The sequence below is a fragment of the Calypte anna genome, chromosome 1, assembly GCF_003957555.1.
Source record: "Calypte anna isolate BGI_N300 chromosome 1, bCalAnn1_v1.p, whole genome shotgun sequence".
NCBI classification, from domain to species: Eukaryota; Metazoa; Chordata; class Aves; order Apodiformes; family Trochilidae; genus Calypte; species Calypte anna.
In genome coordinates, this window is record NC_044244.1 from 41524955 (window position 1) to 41550800 (window position 25846).

Below are 25846 nucleotides of genomic sequence, written 5' to 3' on the forward strand. Positions count from 1 at the left end.
AAAGTGCTTCTCTTCCTACCAAGCACACTGCATATTCAAATTCCTTATAGCAGTTACAAAGAGAAAAGTTAGGCAATTTGTTTGAAGGTGTTAGAGGTGGACATAATTTTGTTTTCATAAACTGCAAGGTACAGAATAAATGCACATTGTCTAAGGGATCAACTTAAGGTTATTAAGCTCTTGAATACTGTACATAGCACATTCTTTACTAATGCTGGGTTTTTTTAATGTGGTAAAATACAATTATGTTTTAAGTATAATACCTTGGGTAGCTTTTTTTTGGTGGCTCTGATGCATCAAATGTACAGATAGTTTACCTCAGTGAAGCAGCTATTATTTTATCTTTCAGAAAGGGGTTAATACTACTCAATTGCAAGAAAAGCCTTAGAGCTAGACTGACCAACTTTTTCATGCTTCCAGTGTTCTCTTTATTTTTAAAAAATTATATATATATATAAACACTTGTTTACATGCCATGAAATTACCATAATAAATGAAAATATACATCTCCCAAAGTATATTTTAAAAATAAATTTGAAACAGTTTTGTTCTTTCAAGTCCTCCATATCCTTAAGCTTCAGGAGTAAGGACAGTTGATCGCTTTTTAAAGTAACAGTGATCTGAGACCTGGCTTACCAAGATCATAGATGTAGTTACTGGATGGATTCTCTTAGTGGGTTAGGGAAACTTGTAGTGAATGTCTGAGGAGGAGCCATGAGTGCTGTTTTCAGTAGAGCTGATGTTAGCTTTGTGGGTCTCGTTGGATTTTCATCAACCTAAAGCCTCCTAGATTCAGTATGTTTTGTTTGGGCATATGTTTCCCTCTGATTTATGCTAAGAACTAAGGGAGAGTGCCTCCCCTCCAGTGAAGTTGTTGCATTTTTAAGTAATGAAAACAGAAAAATGGTGCACAGAAACAAAGGAAGATGTTTTAGGGGGTTTTCTAGATGCAGGCTTACTTTTTCTAATCCTGTTTATATTGGGTGAATATAGTAAGGCTTTAAGCCTTCAGAACCATAAGTGGAAAATGCTTGTACTTACACATATTCTCAAATGAAATGTTCTTAATTTGACTTGTGACATTGAGGAGTATGATTATGAAAAATATTGTTTGCTACATTATTATCTATTGTTTGCTATATTATTTCTAAGCTTTTTTTCTGTGGTATTTTAAAACTTTATGTACCTCTTATTCTTCCCAATACCATATGGTAAAGGCAGTTAAATGTGAAGTTTACTATACCCTGAGTAAGCACATGGCTTTTTTTGCTTATTCTTGGGGAGTAGTTGATCAAATAGAAATCTTATTTTCAGCAACACCTTTAAGACATTTCTGCATAATTGAAGCTTTCAACTTGCAGCTGTTTCAGCTGTTGAATATTAAATCTTTTTATTTTTTTATTCCTTTGCTGCTCAACCTCTTAACTGGTGATCCATATGGGGGTAAGGCTTTGTAACTCTAGTCATATGTAGACAGGTGACTCATTTCAGTAACCACGAACTATTCTAGAACACTGGCTGAAATATTGGTGTGACCAGTGACACAGAGCCCTGCCCTGGTGTCACAGTGCAATGCTGGCCATATGCCATTGTCCCCCCACCTTGAAAATAAGCATGGTGATACCATCCTGTCACATGCTCAGATACAGTGCATTCAAATCTTGGAAGGCAACTATGGTGTGTAACCTATTCAAGCTGCATTCATAAGCACAAGATTACTAGGAAAATCTTGAGTTGAAGGTAGACCCTGGCAGCACCTTTTACAAGATTGCTGAAAATTTCCAATGTGTTAAACATAGCTTTAGGCAAAAGGCACAAAAACTCTGCAATACTGAGAACTATTTTTCCTTTACTGGCTGGTTTTATAGGTGTGTATGTGAATATAAGGCATATATAATAGTATATGCACAAAGTACAGTAACTCTGGCTTAAACCATTCCTTTTTTTCGTGTGTACAGGTTTGATACTTTAATTCCAGTATTATTTTATTCCATTGTACTAACCTTTTCTGAAAACTTCATGTTACTATGCATCATGCAAAGTTACCAGTTAATACTATTTTAATTTAAAGTGGGATGGTTACATATGAATGTAATTACTACAGATTTTATGGATTCTAATGTTATACAGTTTTTCAGTTTGATAACAATATGCAGAGCAATTAGCAGTAAACTAAATAGCTTAAGAAATTTGATCACTTTATTCTGAAGCTCTTTGTGCCTGCTTTTGTCAGCTGTTATGACTATCATACTGCTACTTTGTGAGTGTAGATGTTACTGACAGAGGATTTTAGAATAAGTTCATAAAATAAAAAGGTCTATAATTCTACCTTTAGTAACAATTGATTCTGTTTTTGAGAATCATTGTGGAACTGTTTAAAATGCTGAAGTTACTCAGAAGCATGTATGACAAAAAAAAGGGAGTTGTGTATTATGTGCCTTTACTAAGATTGTTCTTCAACATAGATCTGAACCATATACATTTTTAAATGTAGTCTTGTGTACTGGAAGTTTCAACACTAGTGTTTTTAAGACTATTCTTGAGAGGCTACCACATTGAACTTTGTATTATTTACTGCTCTTTTTTCTGTCCTTTAGTTCTTGCTGGGGTGCTGGTTGAAGACTGCTGTTTAATTGCTGCATAGTCAGTGATGGCACAGCCTTATTGAATTAAAAAAGACAGTGGTAATTGCTGCAAGAACTGGTAGCTAATGGGGCCTCTTGCCCCATTTTCCTGGAACTTCAGTCCAATTTAGTTTGTAGAGTAGATGGCTGACCTACTTGTACTTTAGTCAAGCATTAATTGAAAATGTCACAAAAAGCTTTCCTTTTCCTGAAAAGCAGGAGAAGGGTAGAAAAGACTTGTCTTTCTGTGCTTAGTTGACCAAATTAAGTATTCATTTCACATTAATGCTTTAAGGGATTCTACATTTAAGTATTTGGAGTGTTTAAGAGCTGTAAAAGCTCAAGTAATGTGTATCCAGATCTCTGAAAATCATAAGGAAGATTGGCTATTCTGTTGTGTTGGGTTTTTTCCCTAAACCCTTAATAAGATCAGTGAAACCTTGAGAACCAAAGAAAAGCCTCAACCTTCTTTTTTGCCTGACCCTGATTTCGTATGCCTCTATTAAAACTCTATCCTGTTTTGCTGAAAACTTTAGTTTTTCAGTTGTGTTAGCTTATAGCAGGTTTAAGTGTGCTGTATGTGATTTTAAAAAACAAAAACACCTCACTGAACAACAACAACAAAAAAGTTTATAGCTTAGCATGTCTATGTTTACAGAGTAGGGCATAAAATGAGGTCTGTAAAATTAATACATGAGTGACACATCCAGGTATCTTAGACAGATGAGTTTAGTACAGAGTAAGGAGCCAGTTTGTTATATTTATTTGGAGGGGAAAGTGTTTTTTAAGGAATATGTAATTCTACTAGGTCATCAGCCCATTGTGGAGACTACCACGTGACAAGTAAAGTCTTCTGTCCTTGTTGCAGTAATTACCAATTCAGGGCCAGAAAATTAAAATTGCCAACAGACTAAAGGAATCCTGGCTAAACTTTATCTCAGATTCACTGACCTGAAAATGTGTTTAAACAGAATTCAAGTGTTTCTTTCTTCAGTGGTCATGTTAATAAAACTAAGCATTAAGTAACCTTCTCCTCCACCTTAACACAAGTAAACAACTTAAATTCTTCTAGCTATTCTTTAGAAGCTAATTCAGTTTTCTTTAAAATCTGAATTAATTTTATTTAATCTGAATTATGAAATACTGGTCGCATGGTCTTTTGTACTATTTCAGTAAAGCGTTGATTTTGAAACACTTGAACAGATCTTTTATTGTTCTTAAAAGAAAAATTGGTTCCTTAATGTACTGGAAAGAAGGATAATCAAAGCTAAGTGTGCCTGTTGTTATTTTCTTTCTACATCTATGGATTGCATTCTACAGAGGTCTCTAAATTCTGTATCAGTTCCAGAAATGACACTGCACTGAAGTGATACATAAAGTTTGCATCACAGTGATCACAGCTGAAGTACTTCTTTTAAGTTGTAAGGAGGCTGTATTCATTAGTAACTTTTACTTTCATAGTGGTTTTCCCCAAGTACTAAACTGCCCTTGAATGTATTTTGAGAACTGAGGAATGTAACATGATGGTTTGACCCCCTTTTGTCAGCAGGCCCATGACAGTGTGGGAATTAATGGCTGCAGAAAGAATTGGTAATATTTGAAACTGCTGTTTAGAGCTGTTTCACAATTCCAAATTAAGCCAACATTTATTTAATTTCTGCTTTAGCAATGGTCCCAGGGTACAGCTCTGTACTAGATTATGCTACTTCCTCGAAGAAAAGCTGTACTAACAAAACATTTCTGATGTTGTAGGATATTTTTGTTACTATATGTGCGCTGAGTAGCTATTCTAGAAAGGGAGTGGTTTTGTCCAGTAGAGAATAATCCATTCAGCACTACGGAGTTCTGTGTGGAAATGTGATGCCTCTGCATTGTTTTAAATTAAGTATAATATGAGTGATGTCTGGTCTGAGAAACTGAGTTATTTTACTGGGTCCTGGAGTCTTTTCCTCTATTGTCTTCAGTCATGTCCTTCTGATTTATTATATAGGAAGGCCTGGGTTTTTTGTGCTTTCTCTTACTTTCTCCATGATAAGAGAACCATCCTTTCCTATTTTTCTTTCTTTATTGATTTTATTTAAATCTCAACAAAGCAATGGAAGAATAAACTAATACTTAAAGGTGCGCAGGTTTGTCTGTCCACCCGTATAACCAGCTCCCCTTGCCCCAGTCAGTCATACCAGTTTCTCTAACCATAATGAATGTAGAATCTGCTGATTCTTGTTAAAATGCACATATTTACAGTATTTAATAGTGCTTTAGTCTTTGGAAAGGCGTATCTGTTGGCAGCAGTCTCAGGGCTAGATGTTCAAGTGAAGTGTCTGAATTGGTTCTCTCCTGAAATAAAGAACAGTAGCTCCTTAGTGTAACCTTTAGGTTCAAGAAGATTATCTTGTTTCACCTTAAATTAAGGGTTTATATAATGTTTCTGTTTAATACACATCAGTATTCAATTAATATTACAGCCCTATATTTCCTGATATGGAAAAATACAGCATTTGACTGTAAAACACTGCAACAACACAGCTGTTTCCTAAGTGGTGCATCTGCAAAATGTGCCTACGTGTTTCACTGAGCTATTAAAAAATGCTGCTCTCTGTGGAAGCAAGTTGTATTATTAAAAATACCTTCCTTTAATATGGGTTATCTGTGGTCTGTTCGAAATATTATCATAAGCCCAAATAGTCATCTTCAGGCTATACAGCACCATTAGAAATGTGTGCCTGGAAACCCTGTGTTGGTTTGGGTGCTGCAGTGGCTGGGGAGGGGGGGAAATGACCTTAGCTTGAGTTACAAAGTTTTCATCAGCCCACAGGAAGTAAAGAAGCTCACTCTGATGGGAAAATTCTGTTTGTGGAAATGAAGGTCAGGCAAAGCTGTGCAGGTGTTGCAACTGTCCTTGTAGTTATGTTGCTGAACTCTACATCTGTAAAAATTTGTTGTTGCATTTGAAAAAATTGCAAGTGAATTAAGGCCCGTCTGTTAAGGTGTTTTGCAAGCAGTATATGGTGTGACTCACCAAACAGCTCTCATAGCTGCTTTTTCTCCTACCAAAATTTTACTGCACTGTGTCATAGCTGATACGTATGTATTATTGGCCAATGGAATTTGTTTGCAATGCTCTTCTGAATGTATCAGAGTGTTTTTAATAACATTTGAAGCCATTGTTCTGGGCTTAGACAGTTCATTGTCTAAAATAGAGATCTCTTTCTAGAATGGCTATTAGATTACTTTTTATTTGTGTACTTCTGTTGGGTTTCCTATTTTCAAGTACATCAGTGTTCACGTTTCGTAGTACTTACTTGGTCAGATAAATACCACAGCACCTTTTATCTTCAGAAAATGTTTGTCTGAGGCAGTGCTTCTTGCTAATGTTTTGTTTTGCTTCTTAGTTATATGCCACTTTAAAACAGATGTATACATGTCACTTTCCTTAGCAGCTGCTTTGTCATTGAAGCTGTAAAGGCTGATTAATGTTTTCTCTGTTGGAGAATACATCAGTACTACTCTGCACTATTCTTCCTGCGCCAATATAAAATATTGTTTCAACTGAATAATTAGTGTGCATGCTTTATGTATTTCCCTTAATATTTTGCTAAAATAAATTCTCATTGTTAGTGTGTATAACTAGCCATCTAATTCCACTAATGAAAGGGTTATTTATTTTTGAAGTATCTGGGTATTTTAAAGATGTATTGCTAACTAAATGCTTACCAAATATAATTTACAAGTTGAAGGCACATGCTCTTGTTCCCCCTTCTTGCTTCTTTGAAACAAACTTTAAGGTGTCTTTATTTCAGTTCTGCGTAGTTGGGGAGGATGGGAGGATGCCAGAACATTAAGTTAATTTCATTTTAGGAAACTTTGATGTGAATCAGCAGGTCATGTCACAGGCACTACAAAAGTGAGCATTATAAAAGGATGGACACTTCTAATTAAACTGAACTGTTAAACATTTTAATAATTCAAATCAAATATAATGGAAACCTCTGATTTTAAAAAATACTATTTGATCTTTCAAGTTACTCTAATTGCCTGAGCTTTTTAGGTGATTTTCTGGCAAACTTTACTCAAGACCAATTTTGACGTGCTTTTTTGCTGCAGTGAAGATAATATTAGTGTGCAGTTTAACTTGATCAGAAAGACCTGAGGCTCTTGAATGGGGAATTTCTTCTATAATAAAAAACAGCACTGCAGGGTTTTAAGTCGAACCCACCAGTGTTTTTTTTAACAAAAAGTCTACTGTGAAAATGTTCTCTTATGTTGCTTCTCTTTTGCTCATCTGAACAGATGTGGGACGATGTTTTACTTGTTTTCATATTTTATGGTTAGTTTATGTACCTAATGTCAGTCAAGGATACTATTGAAGTATACTTTGCCCAGTATACTTTGTTTTCCCTTGTTTTTTATCTGAAGAAGCTGTAGTTGGTACTAAGTACTCAACAGGGCTGCATCCTCTGAAAGTTCTTTAAAAATTAAATGTTGATTAAGGCCAGGTTCAGTTAGTCTCTGTGTTAAACAATTTAATACTATAATTATCCTATTGATTGCAAAATAATCTTTTGTGATGCTTTTTAAATGATGTTTTTAGCCTAATTACAGTACTTTAATGTAAAATTCCATTATTTTATAATGCCTCCTTTATAATAACAGTCAATATAGAAGTTGGTCTGAAAATTTGCAAACAGTTGTCTCTCAATCATGGATTAATATGCAATTTTTTTTTTGTAAGATGCATATTCTACAGTTTATAGATGACATTATACTTATGGTTTAGGCCTTTTCATGTGATTTAGCTAGTGACTACCCATTTTCCTTTTATCAAGGTCACCTTGATTTCAGCTTCAGATGTTTTCATTTCGCCTTTTCTTCTACAGAATCCTGAAGGAAGTGTGGATAATATGATTTCAATTGGGAGAATTAATTTGCCAAGAACTGCTTTTAATCCAGGAAACAGGAAATAACTCTGTATAGTGTATCAAAACTACTCTAAATTAAAAATACTAATTTTTAGAACATAGTATACTCCAGTGGATTGAAATGAAATAAATCTGAACTGTTGACTCCAGCTAATTCCTGTGGTGAGTTCAGATTTGTCCTAATCTTTAACAGTTTTTTTAAAAAATTAATAGTAATGCCAGAGCTCAAAAGTGTATGTTGAATAATTTAACCTAAAAAACCTTAAATAAGGGATGAGAACCTTTACTGAACAAATTACTATGCATATTAATTGCACCATTCCTTTTGTGTTGGGTATGCATCACATACACTATTGAGGGAACCTGTAGAATAAAAGAGTGCTCTCTGACACTTTGTTTTAAAGGAGCTCTAAATATGTGAGAGATAATTTGACTTTTACAATAGATTCTGAAGGACAGGAATTTAACTGAGATGAGTGAGATGAGACACTTCCAGATCTTGTGGGCAGGCCATTTCTTTAACTTTTCTAAAAGTGTTTCTGGTTGTGAAAGCCCCCAGTCCAGAGAGCTCTGTATTCAGAAACATATTTGAGGAAATTTGATATCCTTAAATGATAATCCTCAGGTTATCATGCCCTTTCTCTTCATGAAGTAGTAGATATTATTAACTCCTTGTTTACATTTTCTTTCTTAAAACTAGGTGGTGTTAAAAAATGTTAGACTCCATTTTTGAAGTGTCAAATAGCAGGAATGAGACATTATATTTAACCTTTCCATCACTTGAAGCATGTTTAGAGAACTGCTCTTTTGTGTCTTCAGCTGTGTTGAAGGCCTTGTTTTGGCTTTCAGCATAGGTCTAGGTGATGTGTGAGGAAGTATCTTGCTGTGTGTGTATTAAATAATTTGAGATGTATTCCCTACTTAAGGACACAGTAAATATCAATTTGTATTCAGACAGTATATTGAATTTGAAATGTCTTCCAAAATGTAAAATTAAATGCATAATTTTTTGTTAAGAACACTTACAAAAAAGTGTCCTTTGAAAAACTTTCAGTAATAATATGCTTTCTTTTCATGACATTTAAATTCATCAAGCTGTTCTTGAGCAATAAGCATGACTTCAGTATCTGGTTGGAAAGGCAAAAAATTGCTTCTTCCTTCTGTTTAGCAATCCATGGAATCTCTTTAGGCATTTTTTGTAACATATGCGATTCTTAATACTACATAACCTAAGGTTCATTGTTTATTACAGAGAAGGAGGGATGTAGGAAAAAGAACCCCAAAGCTGTACTTGAGAAATTCTAGCATGGTAAAATTTGGGCTTAGGCAACTTCAGGCAATTTGCAGAGCTGGAGTTTTTGTTCAGTGCTAGGCTGCTGGAGTTGAAAACTATTTTTAATGAGGAAAAAAAAAGTACACACTTTTTCTGTCACTGAAATAATTTTAAGAGCTCTGAACAAGCTTGCTGAAGATATCCATTTGCATTTTTTGGCATGAATCTTGTTGTTCAAACGTCACTGTGATATTTTTCCTTTGACTTTCAAGGCTCAGAAAAAAATTTATTGGAAACTTTCATGGGAATCAACTTCAAATTTAACAACTTAACTTTGTGTAGTCATGGTCATTTAAAAAATAAAATTTCTTGTTAAAACACAACAAAAGCATCTTAAGCAACAACATTTTCCTCACCTTTGAATGTTTTAAAACTAAAACCTAGTGATGAAGGATTGAAAGTAAAAACTTGCCATGTTGGCATGCCCTAGGTCATATATTTGATTGGTGTGCAGCAAGAGTGTTTTAACAGTGTTATCCAGCTCTGAGCAGACTGTTGGAAATACTAGTGCATTTTGTATGTGCAGAACTGGGCATTTTCTTTTACTTACATATTTTATCCTTGCTACTGCATCGTTCCATCGTAACTCAAGCTAGCCAAAAAAAGCTCCCCACACAGCTGCGTATCAGCTCTGTCCTTAGCTGGTTTAGTTATGATATTTCAAACTTGTAGTTTGTAGTGTTAAAAATTTCCTGTGGCCGTTCTCCATTTAACTTAAAATTGGAAACCTCTGCAAGTCTTTTTTTAACAATTAATAACTTTGCTGGTTAAAACAAACAAAAAAAAAGCACCATGAGAAGAATACACCTACACAGATTGGCTTGATAGACAGAGAATTAAAAAAAATTATTTCCCCCAGGACAGTATTTTGCTATTTAAGGCATCTCCTGGTTATTTGGAAAAATGCAGAGAAAGCATGTGGGAGCTTGTAAGGACAGCTGGGTCTGGAACCTACATTGTTTAATAGCAAATTCAAGGGAAAAAGGAGAGGAGCTGATAGCTGGTTCTCTGACAGCTTCATTGCTCTGCCATTGCTGCTCATGCCTGCAGTGGAGGCATGTGGTTTCAAGTGTTCCCCAAGAGGCTTGAAGGGTTTAATTATATTGTCTTTGAATATAAAACCAGTTATAAACAGTGGCTCGTAACTTATCATCTCTAAGGGTGTGAGAGTGAGGTAATATTTGTACATACATGAAACAATGTGCAGGCAAGGTTTATTTGACGATGTTTGGATCATTATCTTGTATTTTGGAGATGGATTTCTGTGTTGTGTATGTTACTCAAAGATGACCAAGCTTAATCAGTAATTTTACATTTGTTTAACAAAGTATTCAGACTGTGTTTAATAATGTCATGACTAAAACGGCCATTCTTACTCCTTATGTAATGTGAAATTTATATGTTGTAAAATTTTAGTCGCACAGTATTGGTGTGTCTGGAGGGTTTAATTTGTTGGTACTATCTTCTCACTGTAGTTGTGTGGGGTATTTTACACGTGGTAAGTATCAAGGAAATTTTAACTGCTTTGGTGATCTGATGTGTACTAGAACTATGGCTTGAATGTGTGTTCCTTGCTTGCATATTTAAAGACTGAATTACTGCTACTTTCAGGGTTTTTCTATTGCATGTTACACGCAGCGTATTTAACAAACATGGGTGAATATAATGCAGTAGCAAGGAAGTTGGGAATCAAGCAGACTCTCCTCAAGCTGTTTACTTACTTAGCATTTATCTACTGCTTGAGAACCTGGGGTATGGGGCAGGAGGGATGACCCAGAAGCAGTTGCATACCTACTGAATTCCTATCTCACTGCTCTCCTCTGGCCAAGCTGAAGCCAGGCACTTCTGAACTCCTACCTCTCTACCTCTTGCCCTGGTGGCTCACACACCCACCTTCCCGGTTCCTTCCAGCTTCTGGCTGCTTCTTGCTCCTTTTCCAGCCTCCTGAGGTCCACAGATGTGCAAGGAATCTTTTATTACTCTTACTTACGGTTATCAATTACTAGGATGAAGTAGTAGCTTTCACTATTTAATATCATTTTATGTTAGTTGCTAACTGAAAAATGTCTAGGTGGCAAAATATGCAAGAATTCAAACTAGAAAATAAATAAATAGTGCAATAAATTGTAACAGTGTGCAGTTCCAAGATTCCTTCCTTAGGTGCTCAGCATATAGGGTTCAGTGAATGGTTATGTCAGCTTCTGTAAAAAAAAAAAAAAAATTTGGTGCATGGCTCTGCTAACTTTACCATATAGGCTGAATTCTCCAGGAAGTAGTGAGTCTATTTCCTTTTACTCTTCTCTGTTATTTGTTGCTGTGGTTGTGTTCTTGGCAGAGCCTGGGGGATTTTTTCTGTCAAGGAAGGTGCTATTCTCTCATTTTATAGATTGAAGAATAAGAATTAGGCCAAAGTCATTGATTTCAGACTCTTAACTTTTGAAAGTCTAAGGCTTGGCTTCCATTGATAATATGCAGTCTTGTCTACTAGGGTTCCCAGCACTAAGTAGGAGTGAATAATTGTGGTTTTATGCATTTGTTCACGTAAGGGCTAGCATTCCTGGGTATGTAAACCAAAGTGACCTTCTTTCCTATAGTTACTTGTCTTATTAATTTATAAACATCTCCATGTCAGTAGCTGTGATTCTTAACAGGTTTTGGTACCTAATTTCGTAATATTGCTAAAGAAGTTATGTCACTTTTTTCTTGCTTTTTTCTGTCTTTTTTTTTTTTAACAGTAAACAAATTGCAACCCTGAAGAAGCTGGTAACTCTTACCGAGCAATTTCTTCTGACAGAATAGAAGAGGAAAGAATATCCAAATTGCTTTATTTAACCAGGGAATACAAGATATAGCATATTTATGGTGGCTGTACTTGATAGTAAACCAGAATAGTTTTCACTTAAAGCATAGAAAGTTTGTTTCTGTACAAATGAAGACTTGTTTCCTTGCTGTTCTGTGGGGAACAAGACCTGAGACTTCAGTGAGTAATAAAGAAAAATAATATATCTGAAAGTTTATGAGCAGCCAATCCAAGTTGAGCAGTGTCTTTACATGTAAAGTATTTTACACACAAGTCGGGAAACTTGGAATTCTGCTGAGTCAGATCTGTAGTGACAAGTCCTGTACTAAAAATAAATGTAAGAGGTAGTGTCACCAGGTTCTTTTTTTACTGTCTTTGTCTGAGCTTGCTTTTGTAGAGTTCCTAGAGACCACACATGGATAATATTAATAGCTGAAGAGACTGTTTGGATTAATTTATTTTCTTCTGTCTCTCATCTTGCTCTGGTTAAACACTGATATAGGTTGCACGAGAGGTGGTGCAGTCTCCATTTGTGGAGGTTTTAAGACCTGACAATATTTGAGCAACCTGGGTGGACCCTGTTGTAATGACTGTCATTCTCTGATTCTGAGCTTTTTTTCCCTGTTGAGGATCAGTTTGTCACTTAGATCCATAGCACTAGCAACTGCCTTGCTTTAAAGCAGCCTGTCATACATGAGAGAATAGTTGGAAGGGAGAAGTATTAAGTCACGTTGGCACTGAGGATTTCACTCAGTTCTTCCTGTTCTAGAAACTGTGATGTTCTCGAAGTAAGGCACAAGGAGTCACGTCTTCTGTTTGCCATCTGGTTTGTATGTTTAGGGAACGGTTTATTGGGTCTGCAGGACAAGGCTGTGTGGTATTGCCTTCAGATTTCAAGTATTTGAGGTAGTGTTGTGTCTGCAGGCATTCCTTGTTTTGGAATGTCAGGCTCAGGATCCATTCTTTCTTATCATAGGATTCAGTAAGCAGAAATGAGACCTTGATTAGTAGTGGGTTTTTTGGTTTTTTTTTTCCTTCCTTTATAATACTGCTTTTTGAATTATAGTGAAGTATCTAATAAAAATAAACAGTCTCCCAAAGGGGTTCAGAATGTTAAAATTTATCTTTAATCAAACAACCTTACCTGTTTCTCAGTAAGGTTTCATTAAAAAGAAAAAAAAAAATCTGTTATTGGGGGCTTGGGAGGGAGAATAAACTGAATGACTTCTTTAAATATTTTTACCCTCCCCCTGTTGAAAACCACCTTAAGAGAAGGTTTGGGATGCACTGGGTTATTTTAGTGTCTTGTGCTGTATTTTTTGCACAGATTTTTGCAACTTAAGTGCTGTGCTAATCTCTACTACCTGACACATGAAAAAGAAAGTAAAAGAAAAGTCAAGTATTTCAATATGAATGAAGCAAGGATTTTTGTAAATTGTTTTTAAGGTAACTATCAAAACCAACTTCTTGAGTAGGGGCAGCATACTCTATTCAGATGTTTTTGTGGGTGGTGTCTGAAGGTCTTCTTGCTCATTATTAGTTAATATTTTCTAAAAATCCTCATGTGTTAAGCCTTCAGGATATTTATAGCAATTCTTTCCACCTTGTAGGGCAGTAGCAGAAGAGAAATTCAAGGTCTTTAGCATATAGCATTGCTAGAATGTTCCCTCAGAGGAAGACTTAAAAAAAGTCTTATTTATTAGCTGCCTTGTCTAAAATTAAGGTATCCTTATTTACTAGTATTGCTTAAAAATCACTATGAAGCTTGAGCCTTGTTTGTGTGCACCATCCGTAGCCACTGCAGTATGTACTATAGTATATAGTTTAGGCAGTTGAACTTTGTGGTTTATTTTTAACCTATAAGTTATCTTGGTTAACTTGTGTTAGGAGTTTTTATTACAAAAGGCAACAAGGGCTCTGAACTGGTAAGGCTTTCTCTGTGCTGCTTCATATTTGGTGATTTATATGACTGTTTTGACACAGGTAAAAACTTTAGACGTTTGGACTTGGGGATTAATAAAATATTGAGACTTTGGGTTTTAATGGAAATTCCAAAGTTCTTTGGCACAGAAGACAATATCCTGAGAAGTATGAAAGTTACAGGATCTTTTTTGTTGGCTAAGAACATGCTGAGGAAAAAACAGATGATCCAGAGGTGGTTTCTACTCAGTGAAGATCTTTAATCTTCATCCCAAGGAAAACGAAGCTTACACCTTTGCCTACCCTAACTTCATGCTTCTGTAATTTTTAAATCAATGGGTCAGTTTCAGACAAATGCTAAAGAAGGGAAGAAAAAAGGATACACATTCCTTATCGGTTTTGTGAGCTTTGGCAGTTGGAGATGGGCGGCTTAAGACCTGCTCAAGAAAAACTTAATGTGACCTCAGAAATAATCTGTCACTGGGCTACTGCTTGCTCAGTAGGTAGTTTAGGTCTAGAAGAAGGCAGTGTTGGTGCTTCTAAGCAGTTGAACCTGGAGTTGTGGAATGAGAAGATAAAAGCCAGAGGGGGTGAAGCCAAACTGTTGTGGGAATACAGGAACTGGGTGTGTGCACCATGCAGCTTTCCTATGGAATTATTGGTTCTGCTGCACACTGCCTGACCAAAGAAGGCCTAGCTTTGGAAGATGCTGGTTATTATTTGTGGAGAATCTGAGCAGAACTCATCTCTTTTGTTGTCTTGATGTAAATTTCCCAGGTTTTATACTGACAGCCTTAGCTCTTCATGGATTTACTTTTGATAGTGAAATAGAAGACCCTGCAAATCAAAGCACAGTGAGCTCTCACTGTGAAATCTCTGCAAATTAACTAGAAGGATGGGAGAACCAAACCCTAACAAAAAATGTGCTAAAGGACTGGCTGCTGTAATAATTCTGTTTCATGAGGGTAGCATGACTCATAAAGCTTAATGTTTCTAGCTCAGTATTCAGTTTATTTTTAAGTGGTGCTGCACAAATAGTGTTTTTCTGTGCCAGTTGTTGCTATGACTTCATAATATTTCCCTAAATACGCTTGCTCATACTTTCTCACAGCATAGTATTTGGCACATAAAAACCTTAAATCCATCAGGATTTCCTGAGTGCTGATCATTTTCATGCTTTTATGGAAAAAAAGGATAGCTCTGTGAACTATGTAGTTCTAGTTAGGAATGAAAGTTTAAAAAAACAAAAAGAAAAAAAAACCAAAAAGAAGAAAAACAACCCAACTCTCCACAACCTGTTCCCTCACTTAAGAAAATGTTTCTCTTTTTCAGCTTTTCCAATTTTTGGATATAGCTTAATTTTCTAGAACTGGTATAGTTTGGGATATTTTGTGAAATATAAGCAGACACTATATTATTCCCTCAAAACAATTCTGCTGTCTTTTCTTGTTGGAGGGGGAAAACTACTTGTATGGCTTGAGGGGGGTGGGTGGGTGACTTCTTGAAGCATTTCTTTAGATTGATACTTTTGCATAAGGGTGTTTGGGCTTCTTGTTTTTTGGTTTTTTTTTTCCCAGAAAGCTGAACTCTACATTTTTCTACCTGATCTCTTCCAAGTTGCAGTAAAGACTTTGGTTGAAAGACCTTGGGACACGATAGAACTACAACTATAACCCTTCCAGAAAGCCTCTGGAATCTTGTCCATTTCCCTGCTTCTGCGTGGCATGCCTGGGTCACGCACTTCCTTTAGTTGCTTACTTGATGTCAGAGTCACGCAAGTGTAAATGCTGTATTAATGGCAAGGAGGCAGGAGGACACAGTTAATAGAATCTAGTGAGCAATGTTTATTGATCTGACAAGTTGTTTTTAAACTCTAGGTCTCCCTTTGAGATCAAATAATACCAGAAATTGTTGTTAAAGATGCCACGGCATAATCTTAAATTTTTGTGAGAACTTGAAAAATGTGTAAAAATGTTAATTTAGTGTTGGATTCTCCTTGGCCTCGGAGGCTTTCAAGCTTCTGTTTCTCTCATCAGCACGTAACCACTATGTTGCAAGGTAGGTCAGGTTTCCAGGCATTTTCTACCCTCCCTTTTGAAGTGGCCCTATTGCATGAAGGGAAGAAAAATTCATAGGCAAATGAGAGAGGGAGCTTTACCTTGCAGTCTACTGGTTCACCCCACAAAGACGTGTAAAATATATTTACCCATATGTAGGCCTGGTGGTAGTTGTAGGCAAACTTGATAGAAGAAATCTAGACAGGAGAACTAGATGAAGTATCTGTAGGGATTAGGCAGGGGATGTGCATGTATGTGTTGTGGGAGGGAGGTGTTTCTTTCCTCCCTACCTCTTGGTCTCTACCCTGCAAACCAGTTTGAGGATTTAAGTGCATAAATTTTTGCCTCAGTACTGTTTTTGATACTGATCTTGAATGTTAGTTTAGGGTAACCCTAAAATTTTTTATAAGCAGAGCTTTATAAACAGTAATTTCCCTCGATGAGAAAAGGTCATGTTTTTCTTCCATGCAGCTGTATCTGTATAAGTGAGAATGCCTGAATTGTTAATGATTAATTCTAATAAAGATAAGAATTTAGAGTTGATTTTGTTTGTTTGTTTTGCTAAAAGAAAACAAATCAGTGTATGTCACAAATGCAATGCAGTAAAACTAGGTGTGGGAATGTTAACTTCTAGGGAAAGTAAAGGTAAGCCTCAAAGAGACTTTTTGTCACAGAGCCTATAACCTTTTACTTGCCTTTTACTTGGTACATGTGGAACAGCAGATAAGTGCTTCGTACCATCATTTGGAATCTATTATCTGTTTTAAAATGCACAAGAGTGGTGGCAAGAAAATAAAAAGTATCTGAGATACAGTTACTAGGCCAGTAAAATATTTAGTCACAGGTGGCTGGGTGACTGAGATTGTCAGAGTATCATAAAATGTACTGAGACTTTTGGAAAAGAGGCTTGTCTTGTCTCTTGTGTTTGACTTAAGTAGTCACAATTCTCTTTCTTGCTTTTGCTTTATATTGTTGCTGAGGAAGCTCTGTTTTGCATTTCTGGTTGCCTTTAGCTTTCAAATAGATGATTTGAATCTAAAATTCTTACAGAACTAGAATTTTTTTCCCCTGAAAGGAAGATTTATTTATTTTTCTTTAAATCAGGAATGGGTTTAGGCCTTAAATATTTCCAGTGGGTTTCACTATGTAATATGGATTTTGGGTGAAACATTAATAGGAGGCAATGCAGGTTATTGCATTGGTAACAAAGATGGGTTGATTGTTGCTTTCTGAGTAAGCACCACACTGCTTGATCTTATCTTCTAGTTGCAATAGGAAATTTTGTGATAAAATAAATTCAAGTTTGGTGGAAGGTGATCTAGGCAGATGGATTGAATAGTTACTTACATGCCTCATTACCTCTTGGTTTTGTTCAGCACCCGAAGATATCAAAGAATTGAAGGATGTTATTTAATTTCATTTCTCTTATGGTAAGTTTTTATTAATAGTGCTAATACTTTTTTTTTTTTTTTTTTTTACAGATTCTGAAGGTGTTTAAGCTCTGAATCCATACAAGTTCATCATACCTAGAAATGTCTGGCTCATATGATGATGCTGTTGGAGTAGAAGTTTCTAGTGATAGCTTCTGGGAGGTAACCTGAAAGTTTTATCACAATATTTTGTTTTTATTTTTTACTCATCTTATAGAAAATCTGGTTATTGTACACTGTAAACTGTGGAGAGAGCTGCAATACATGAAACCTTTGGTTATTGTGATTGAAAGAAACAGCCTTCAGGGCAGAAATGACCTTTTAAATTGACCTAGTTCTGTCAAGGGTTTTTAACACAAACTTGTAGGTCATCCATTTGGGTAGGATCCACAATTCACAATTGAACCTTTGTCAGTTTTTAGTGCTGAAGAGAGCTATGGGAGCATGGCTTTTAATTTTATCAAAGGGGTTCAGCTATCAGTCTTAAATCTAAAGTAACTGTTCAAAGGCTACTCTAAGTGCACATAAATTACAAATGTAAGATTGTGAACGTACTGCATATTTCCTGTGATGCTTCTGTCTAGATAAAAGTATAAACGTTTTTTTGTGAGAAGTTATCTTATGGTAATAGCAATATAAGACTGTATATGCAGAAAGATAATACAAACCACATTGTAGTATCAGTAATGTGCATTGAGCATTGCCCAAATATGAAGAAGGCTTTCAGATGTTAAGATAACTTGCTTGGAGTTAAACTTCATAAACCAGAAATAATTTTACAGCAAAACCCACTTGCAAGGAAACAAAAGATTTGGCAGTGTCAACACTGAGATAATAATTAGAGGTAAGTATGCTGTCCAGATACACTGTATTCAGTGGGGCAAATTTTACCAAGTGACTGGGAGCTCTTTAGAGTTGAACTACAGCAAATGTGAAAATGGGTAGGAGGAAAATGTCAGACTAGTTCTGTTACAAGAGACTGTGTAACACAGCTTGATTTTGGTGACCTAACACTGGGCTTCCTTTTAAATGGAAGCTTTTCTAGCCACTACCCTGTGTTGGTGGTGAAGGCATACTACATTTTGATGCAGATCTCCCATTATTTTCCAATACACTGTCTGAAAGACCTAATGTCTATGAAGTTCTTGTTTAATAGACAGTTAAAAATTTTGAGGAGACATTTTTACTATTACATTAAATATGTCTATTCTAGTAACAAAGAGGTGGTTTAAAAATTACTGGATTCTAAGTCTTATTCCCTTTTGTTGTAGGGGTATGTTGTAGCATGACTACAGAGGATGTCAACCTCTGCTATCAGAGTTGACTAAGAAGCGGCTGAACATAGCCCTGAGCAACCTGATGTCTCAGGCCTGCTTTGAGCAGGGGATTAGACTAGGTGACCTCTATGGGTTCCTTTCAACCTCAGTGATTCTGAGTTAACTTTCTCAACAGGCTTCCTTGGAAGATGTGTTTCAAAATAAGGAGGCAGTCAGAAAAAGTGATCCTGGATTAAAGGGGAATTTTTCATATGTGTTGAACAGCCTGTACTTCTCAGAATTATTTCTGGTTGGACATTCCGTACCAAGCTGTCTTCCATCAAGTAGTAGTGTCTGGAAGCATAAAAGATGGATGAGAATATGAATTCTGTAAACTAGAATGATTGCAGGAATGTGAACTCAGGTATTTAACATCAAAGGGTGCTAGATGATCAGAAATGGCAATTAGCCTAAGCTAGGACCTTTACTAAGTATAGCTTAAACATATTTGACTGCTGTTAAAGGTGGGTTAAAGGCATCTTTGTGTTTGTGCAGATGGTGACTTTACATAATTTTGTTAAAATTACTTCGTAATCAATTTCTTTGGATTTTTATGTGTAGTCCTTCCAAAAGGTCAGAACTACAGTCTGTTTCATAAGCAAATGTCAGTAGGCTAATGTGTAATGCGTGAGTATTGCTTCATCTTTGGATTAAAAAAAGTTAAGACTTTCAGTATTGTAATCAGTCTGTTTCTTCATAAGATAAATTATTTTCTCTGCTCATTCTCTTTTTTTGATGTATAATGCCAAAGGTTGCTGTGTTTGAATGGTCACAAGGAGAATTTTAGTTAAAATAATTCTTTTTTTTTTTCTGAAACTTTAAATACATTAGGTTGGAAAAATAGTATGTTCTGAGAGTTGTAAAATGATGACTAGAACAGATATGGAAGTTGATCTGTTAAAAGTAATCTCCATTGTGGAAGATGCAGTTATATTCTCATGGAGTGGGTTCAGCTCATTAAAAGTTCTAGAGACCATCTTCTCACTCACTGTCAAGGATTTGTCTGCAGTAAAAGGTGGATTCCAGTGATAAGTCAATGTCTTTGTTACTGAATTGACTCTAAGGATGTCCAAATAATAGTTCTTCTGTAAGAAAGTTCAGACTTGCCATGCATTTGATGACCATATAAAAATAAGATAAATACTATATTTCCTTATACTAAACTTCTGACAGTTTAGCAATTCAAACGGGAATGCTTCACTGAGTTTTGGAGTTTTTAATTATTGAATTACATTGCAAACACTACTTGTTGCTCTTCCTCTAATTAGGACAAATGGGCAATTTTGGGAGTTTTGTGGCTACAAACACTGATTATTTAAAAAACATTAATAGAGACAGTTGTGTTCTTAGTATGTCTGCAAAGGCTTTCGTGATTTTAGCTACGTGACTAAGGGCCTGAAATGTTAATATGTTGAAACTAAAGTGGTATGTAAGTGAAACAGAAGGGAGGCTGTAGAAGTTTTTTTATTGGTCAGTGCTTAAAATATCACACTGACATTTGTGTCTGGTTAAAAAAAGCAAAAAACCAACAGGGAGCAGCTTAGTTCAAAACTAGGTTTTAAAACTGCTTTATGTATATGTGAAAAACTGTAGTAGGTACACCTAAATGTTTATGTAATTACATGAGGGAGTTGAAAAATGTGTGGTATGACATCCCTGGCATTCCTCAGAGGTTGAACTCTTACAGATACACTAAGATACTTTGAACTAAAGATTAAATGAATGATAAATTGCTCTTATAGTAATGCTGAACTATTTACAGGAAGGATTGACATGGTAGTGAATTGTGACCTTCATGCGTGCTGTACTTGGTGAATTTACAGTGTCTATTTAATTTGAGAGAGTAAACATGTTAAATAAGCTGTCTTAATAGAAACCTCTCGTTGGAAATAGCTGAGAGAATATATTAACAAAATAAATTGCTGTTTTTGCACTTTGATACTTGTCACAGGATGACTCTTTATTACTGGGTATTAAACTAATCAAAAGACCAGCAGTCTTGGCCAATACCCTATTGCAGTGAGAAATGTGAATAATGTGGAAGTTATGTTTTGGTTGACAGCCTTTATAGTGGCATGTGGCCTCATGTGGCAGGACAGGTGGGGTGTGAACAAAATGCTTGGAATAGAGCACAACATTTGGGAAAGTGGTGAAGTACCTGAAACTGTGCTGTCCCCTGCAGTGTAGCCTTGATATTGGGTATTTCGAGTGATCACTTTCATCCAGGAATAGTTTTCTTGTAGGCTTTGCACTCTACTTCTGTGTGTTTCTGTGAGGGTAACCATACATGTGTGATGCTAGCATGAAATGTCTTTTGGTTTGTATATACTTCTGATTATTTGTTTGGGTGAATAATTAAAGTATCCAGTAGTTTGCTTAGGCCATTCTTCCTTGACAGAATGTACCATTTGACTTTAAAGCTGGCCTTTCAACAGAGAAGCCTGTCAAAACAGTAGGAGGAATTATCTTTCAGATCAAGAGTTAGGAGGGAGGAAGTTTGCCAGGTTTCTGCTGTTGATAGAACAGAAACCTAAAGTAGAGGAAGTTCTGTGCAAGTCTTAATAAATTTAACTTAAGAATAAGTCTTCAATGTTAAGTGATACACAGAAACTAACAGCAGGCCTGTTAAACTTAATTACCAAACACTTGTTTAAGTACTTCAGGTTTGGAGCCAACTAAGTTTGATTGAATTTTAGTCTCAAACATTTATCTGTATATTCTGAAAGGATTATTTTGTTTCTGAAGATTGCAACTTTGAATTGTAGTCTTAATCTTTCTCAAAATGGGTAACTAAACTGCTTAGATCAATGTGTATTGTCTGGGTTCACTGGAAAGTATGTGTTGTCTCTGGAATGCCAGCCTCAGTACTTCACGCCTCAGGTAACAAGAAATAAAGAACTTTTAATTTGGAAGTTGTATTGTTACTGCGTGTTTTGTCTTTTTGCACCCTTTCATTAGAAGTTTATAAGATATTTGATAGGATTTGGTTTTCTTTATTGCTTTTTAAAGACAGCCTACAGTTTGTTAAAAGCCATTTTGCTTTGGTTTACTGCCTACATCTGAAAGCAGTGAATGTATTTAAGGCCAGCAATAGCACAGAAGACAGTGTCTGGCAGGGTGAGCTTTTTAAGTTTGTTCCCTCATGCCCCAAAATAGCTCTGATTTGTTTACCTCTGGAATGTGCTGCAAAGCCCATCTTTTTCTTGAAAGACATTTAGGAAAGAGTGAGGTGGCTGGGTGTGGGACCTATCTGAAGGATGTTACTGTGAAAACTGTTTTTTACTCACTGCATATTCTTGAAACTTTCATTTCTTGAATGTTGATGTTCTCTTGAGCTGCTGATAATAAGAACTGTACTTAATATAATGTTGATAAACCAACTTCAAAGTTTTTGCCATTGCAGTTGACAGAAATTTCATACAATGTTGTTTTGAGGAAGTAAAACACTTGGTTTTTAATTAGTTGTCTGACTCTAAAAATGTTTTTCTTTTGAAGTTGCCACTGCCTCTGCTAAGGTTCCTTATTACCTTTATTACCTAAGTCATTATTACCAATTACAAAGGTAATTAGTAGCAGTTCTATCATATTTTAAAATGTGTATCTATAGTATATAGTTGCATGATCACAGAATCACCGAATGTCTTTGGTTGGAAGAGACCTTCACGATCATCCTGTGCAACCTTTGACCAGCACTAAGTTCACCACTAAACCATGGCCCTAAGGACCGGTTCACACATCATTTAAATACCTCCAGGGTATTTAAGTAGGTAATAGTCCGCCCTGGACAGACTATTCCAAAGTCTGACAACCCTTTCAGAGAAAGGATGTCTCCTAACATCCAGCCTAACCCTCCCCTGGTGCAGTTTCCATCTGTTCCTTCTGGTCCTGTCACAGTTTACTAAGGAGCAGAGGCTGTTTCCCTCCTCACTCCAACCTCCCTTGAGGCAGCTGAAGAGAGGGATAAGGTCTCCTCTCAGCCTCCTCTTCTCCAGACTAAAGAACCCCAGCTCCCTCAGGTGCTCACTGATTCAGCACTTACTGCTCTAACCTTGTCTGTTTGCATATGCTCAGACTGTCCATAAAGCAATTCAGTGGAGATTACTTCATCTATGAAGATATTATTGGGTTGCTATTTCAATACTGTTCATGGAAACTTCCAGTTGTGGCAGTGAGAGTCGAGTTCAGTGCTCGAAATCCAACAGGAATAGTAATATTTCCTTTAAAGGAATATATACATAGATGTTGTTACCAGTTTTAGGTGTGTGGTTGGGAAATAGTTGCCTTAGTGAAAGGAGAAGTGGGCATTGTCGAACTGGAGATGTTGCCATTTGGACTTAGGTTCTTGGTATTGACTTACTTTAGCTATATCAGTCAAAAAATGCGGGTAGGACAAGACTTAAGTATAGGCTGTATCTTGTATCAGAACAGTTGATATAACTGAAAAGAAACAGGCTTTCTGCAATATACATCTTTATTTATAACAAGGAATAGAAATAGCAGCAGTTTTCACAATTAAATTGAGGAATTTTTTTCAGTATTTACTTAACCCAAGCTACTCCTAAAAGTTTTTTGTCCTCTAGCAAGTCACTCTTCCAAAGGAAAATGGAAAATTTGGAACCTGATGTGCAATTTGAAACCCTTTGAATTTCTTTATCATCTGCCATATGGACTCTCGGGAGCTGCATGGCTGCTGTAAACACATCTCAGCTTGTCATAATTGTTCATGGCACTTTCTTGCATCCAGAGCCAGACTGTGGCAGAACTGAGTGGTTTCAACATTTAGTGAAACACAAAAAATGGACAACCTTATTGCCCTTGTTATGCTGAAGTAGTTTTGAAATGCACATGGAGTAATTTGGTGTATTACTAACAAATGAAAGGCAAATTTTATTACAAGTTTTGTTAATTAAGCTCTGGCCTTAGGCCTGCTAATCACTATTATTATGGTCATATTAAAAAAAAAATGCCTAGAGCATGCTGAGACCAATGCTATTGTTCACTTGGATACCTGTGAAGGTAGAGAAAGGCAATGAGTGTTTCTGCAGATGAAAGTAGAAGTGTATTTAGAAAGATAAGACATCAGAAGGAACAGCTACGCTGCCTGTGGAAACTCTTACTTATAATAAGTCATGGGTCCCTCACAGGCTGTGCCACTTACACACTAACAGGATGTGAGTCCTTACTCTCTCATGTTCTGCAAGCATCAGCAATATGGGACCCCCTCTGTTGAAGGGGTGTTTAACTGCACTGTGAAAACACCTACTTATAAAAGAAAAAATGTAATTTTGAACAGCTGCTAAATCAGCACCTGGCACTAGCTCTATGAACTTAGACCTGTGAGTGCTTCTTTTGGAGGACAGAAGCTGGTGTGCCTTTTGAGGTGCATTCTGAAGTGGTTTTGGGTTTTTTTGTTTTGTTTTGAGATATCCACCAGCAACGTTAAGATTTTCAGCTTGTTCAGAAAGAGGAAGTTGATCCTCTATGTAGTATCGGTCAATAAAATTTGGCATTCCCATTTTCTGAAAAGAATCCCAAAAGTAAGCTCCAAACCTGACACTGAACAGCAGAGGCAGCCGATCTGGGAGATTCTTCTCACAAACTGCATTGTAAGCTGGATGCTCAGGTTGCCTTGGCCCTGCCCATATGGTACTCCTGGTACCTTTGCTTCATGTCTGCTGTTTTCAGCCAACATCTACATGAAGTATCTGTTGAGGGGTGTATATTGGGTGCCTGGAATTTGATAGGATTTCCTAAAACTGACTCTTGAATAGTAAAAAGGTGTTCCTGTGTTGAGAGATTTCCATTACTTGTCAGTGAATGCTTTTTGCTGATGAAGCAGACTGTTCTGTTCTGCTTTTTCATTTCAAAAATATTTGAACCCTGCAATAGTGGATTCCTGATGTACCTCCTACATGCATTTTTCTTCTCCTAACACTGAGCAACATAATGTTCTCCATTTATGTTGCCAGGTGTTTGCTTACTGGTATGTTTGGCTTTTGATTTTGTGGGTTTAAAAGCTTCCTCAGGATTTTTCTTGCAACCAGTCATGACTTTATATGGGTAAATTTATAAAATTTAAACACACAGAGCTAGGGCTCATAGGTACCTGGACTGTGCATGTGTACATAGGCACCTAGACTGTGCATGTGTACATAGGCACCAAGGTAATTCTTTTTATTTGAAAAACTCTCATAGTATTACAGTTGTTACTGCTGGTTGAAGTGTTTGAAAGCTTCCTATTTCAAACAGCTGGAAAGAAATCCCACTAAATGGTTGAATGGAATGCTGGAAATAGTGTGGCCCTGTATTGGCCCTGTGAGTATGCGTGGGTTTGACTACAAGCCCTTAGAGGTTATTATTGTGTTTCCTGCCTGTGAATTTTTGCCCATAAAAATACCCTTTGTTGTATGCTATGGTGACTGACTTTCTTTCAAATGGTTCCAGTTCATAAAGGCTGACGAGTTATGAATAAGCTAGGCAAGCTTGGAAAAAGAGTTGCCATTAAGTCTTACTTCAGGCATTTGAAACTTCTGAAATATTAGTGGTAATAGCGATTACCATGATATGGTAGAATTAACTGACTGGTGTTTAGCAATAGCTGAACGTTTGCCACCTTCTCGGCTGCTACCAAAATATCCTTAATTTTCATTCAGTGTACCAGAAAAACCTGCTAAGCACGTTTAAATCTTTAAAGGCTTTTATCCTTCTCTATGAATATGCTTTAAAAAAAAAAAAAAGTTTAAGTTGAGATAAAGGAGCCTAGATAATTTAAGATATGGTCTTTGTGCTTTGTGTTGTGAAATTATAAAATAATGAGGCTGTAAGCTCTTAAATATTCTCACTGAAGATGGTATCAGTGACAGTGCTTGGCTACCTTAGAACACTGGTCACACAGGAGAGATGACTGCACTGCTGCCTATACAATGCTAGATCCCTCACCACAGTGTGCTTCTGTGCTTTTCTCTGGTTATTACAGGTTCTCTAAATCTTAGATATAATAAAGGATTTGAGGTGACATTGTAGTGCTCATACATGAGAGGAAATACCAAAATGACAAGCGGTGTTTTCTTAGCTAAGCAAAAGGGAGATCTGAAGGCACATATGAGATAAATGAGGTGAAATAGGATCAACTGAGGCTTATTAGTAGCAAAGCTCAAGTATTTTGCAGTCAAAAAGGGGAAACTGGTGGTCAGTCTAGAACAACTGTCCACCACAGCCAAGTCTCTGACACTCACCTCTGTCTACACAGCCGAGTCCCTACTGGGACAACTCTGCAGATTGGGAGATGCTGTTCTTCCCTTGAAAAGAACTTCGGGGGAGCTGGTGGTTCTGCTCATGGTGTTCTGGTTTTTGCAAGGAAAATGTCCATGTAGAGGAGTTCCAGTGTTTGAGTCACACAATTCATAACATGTGCTAGCTGGTTAATCCAATGCCTTCTTTGTGCTTG

General features: G+C 36.5%; 1 protein-coding gene across 3 annotated transcripts in view; it reads left to right on the top strand.

Annotated features, from left to right (window-relative positions):
* Positions 1–25846, top strand: part of PACSIN2 (protein kinase C and casein kinase substrate in neurons 2) — a 58159-nt gene that overhangs the window by 15518 nt on the left and 16795 nt on the right. For all 3 annotated transcript variants that reach the window (XM_030453517.1, XM_030453526.1, XM_030453531.1), the window contains exon 2: positions 17135–17245. In XM_030453517.1, the coding sequence (XP_030309377.1) occupies positions 17186–17245 (60 nt within the window). In that variant the 5' untranslated portion in view covers positions 17135–17185. The remainder of the gene's footprint in view (positions 1–17134; positions 17246–25846) is intronic.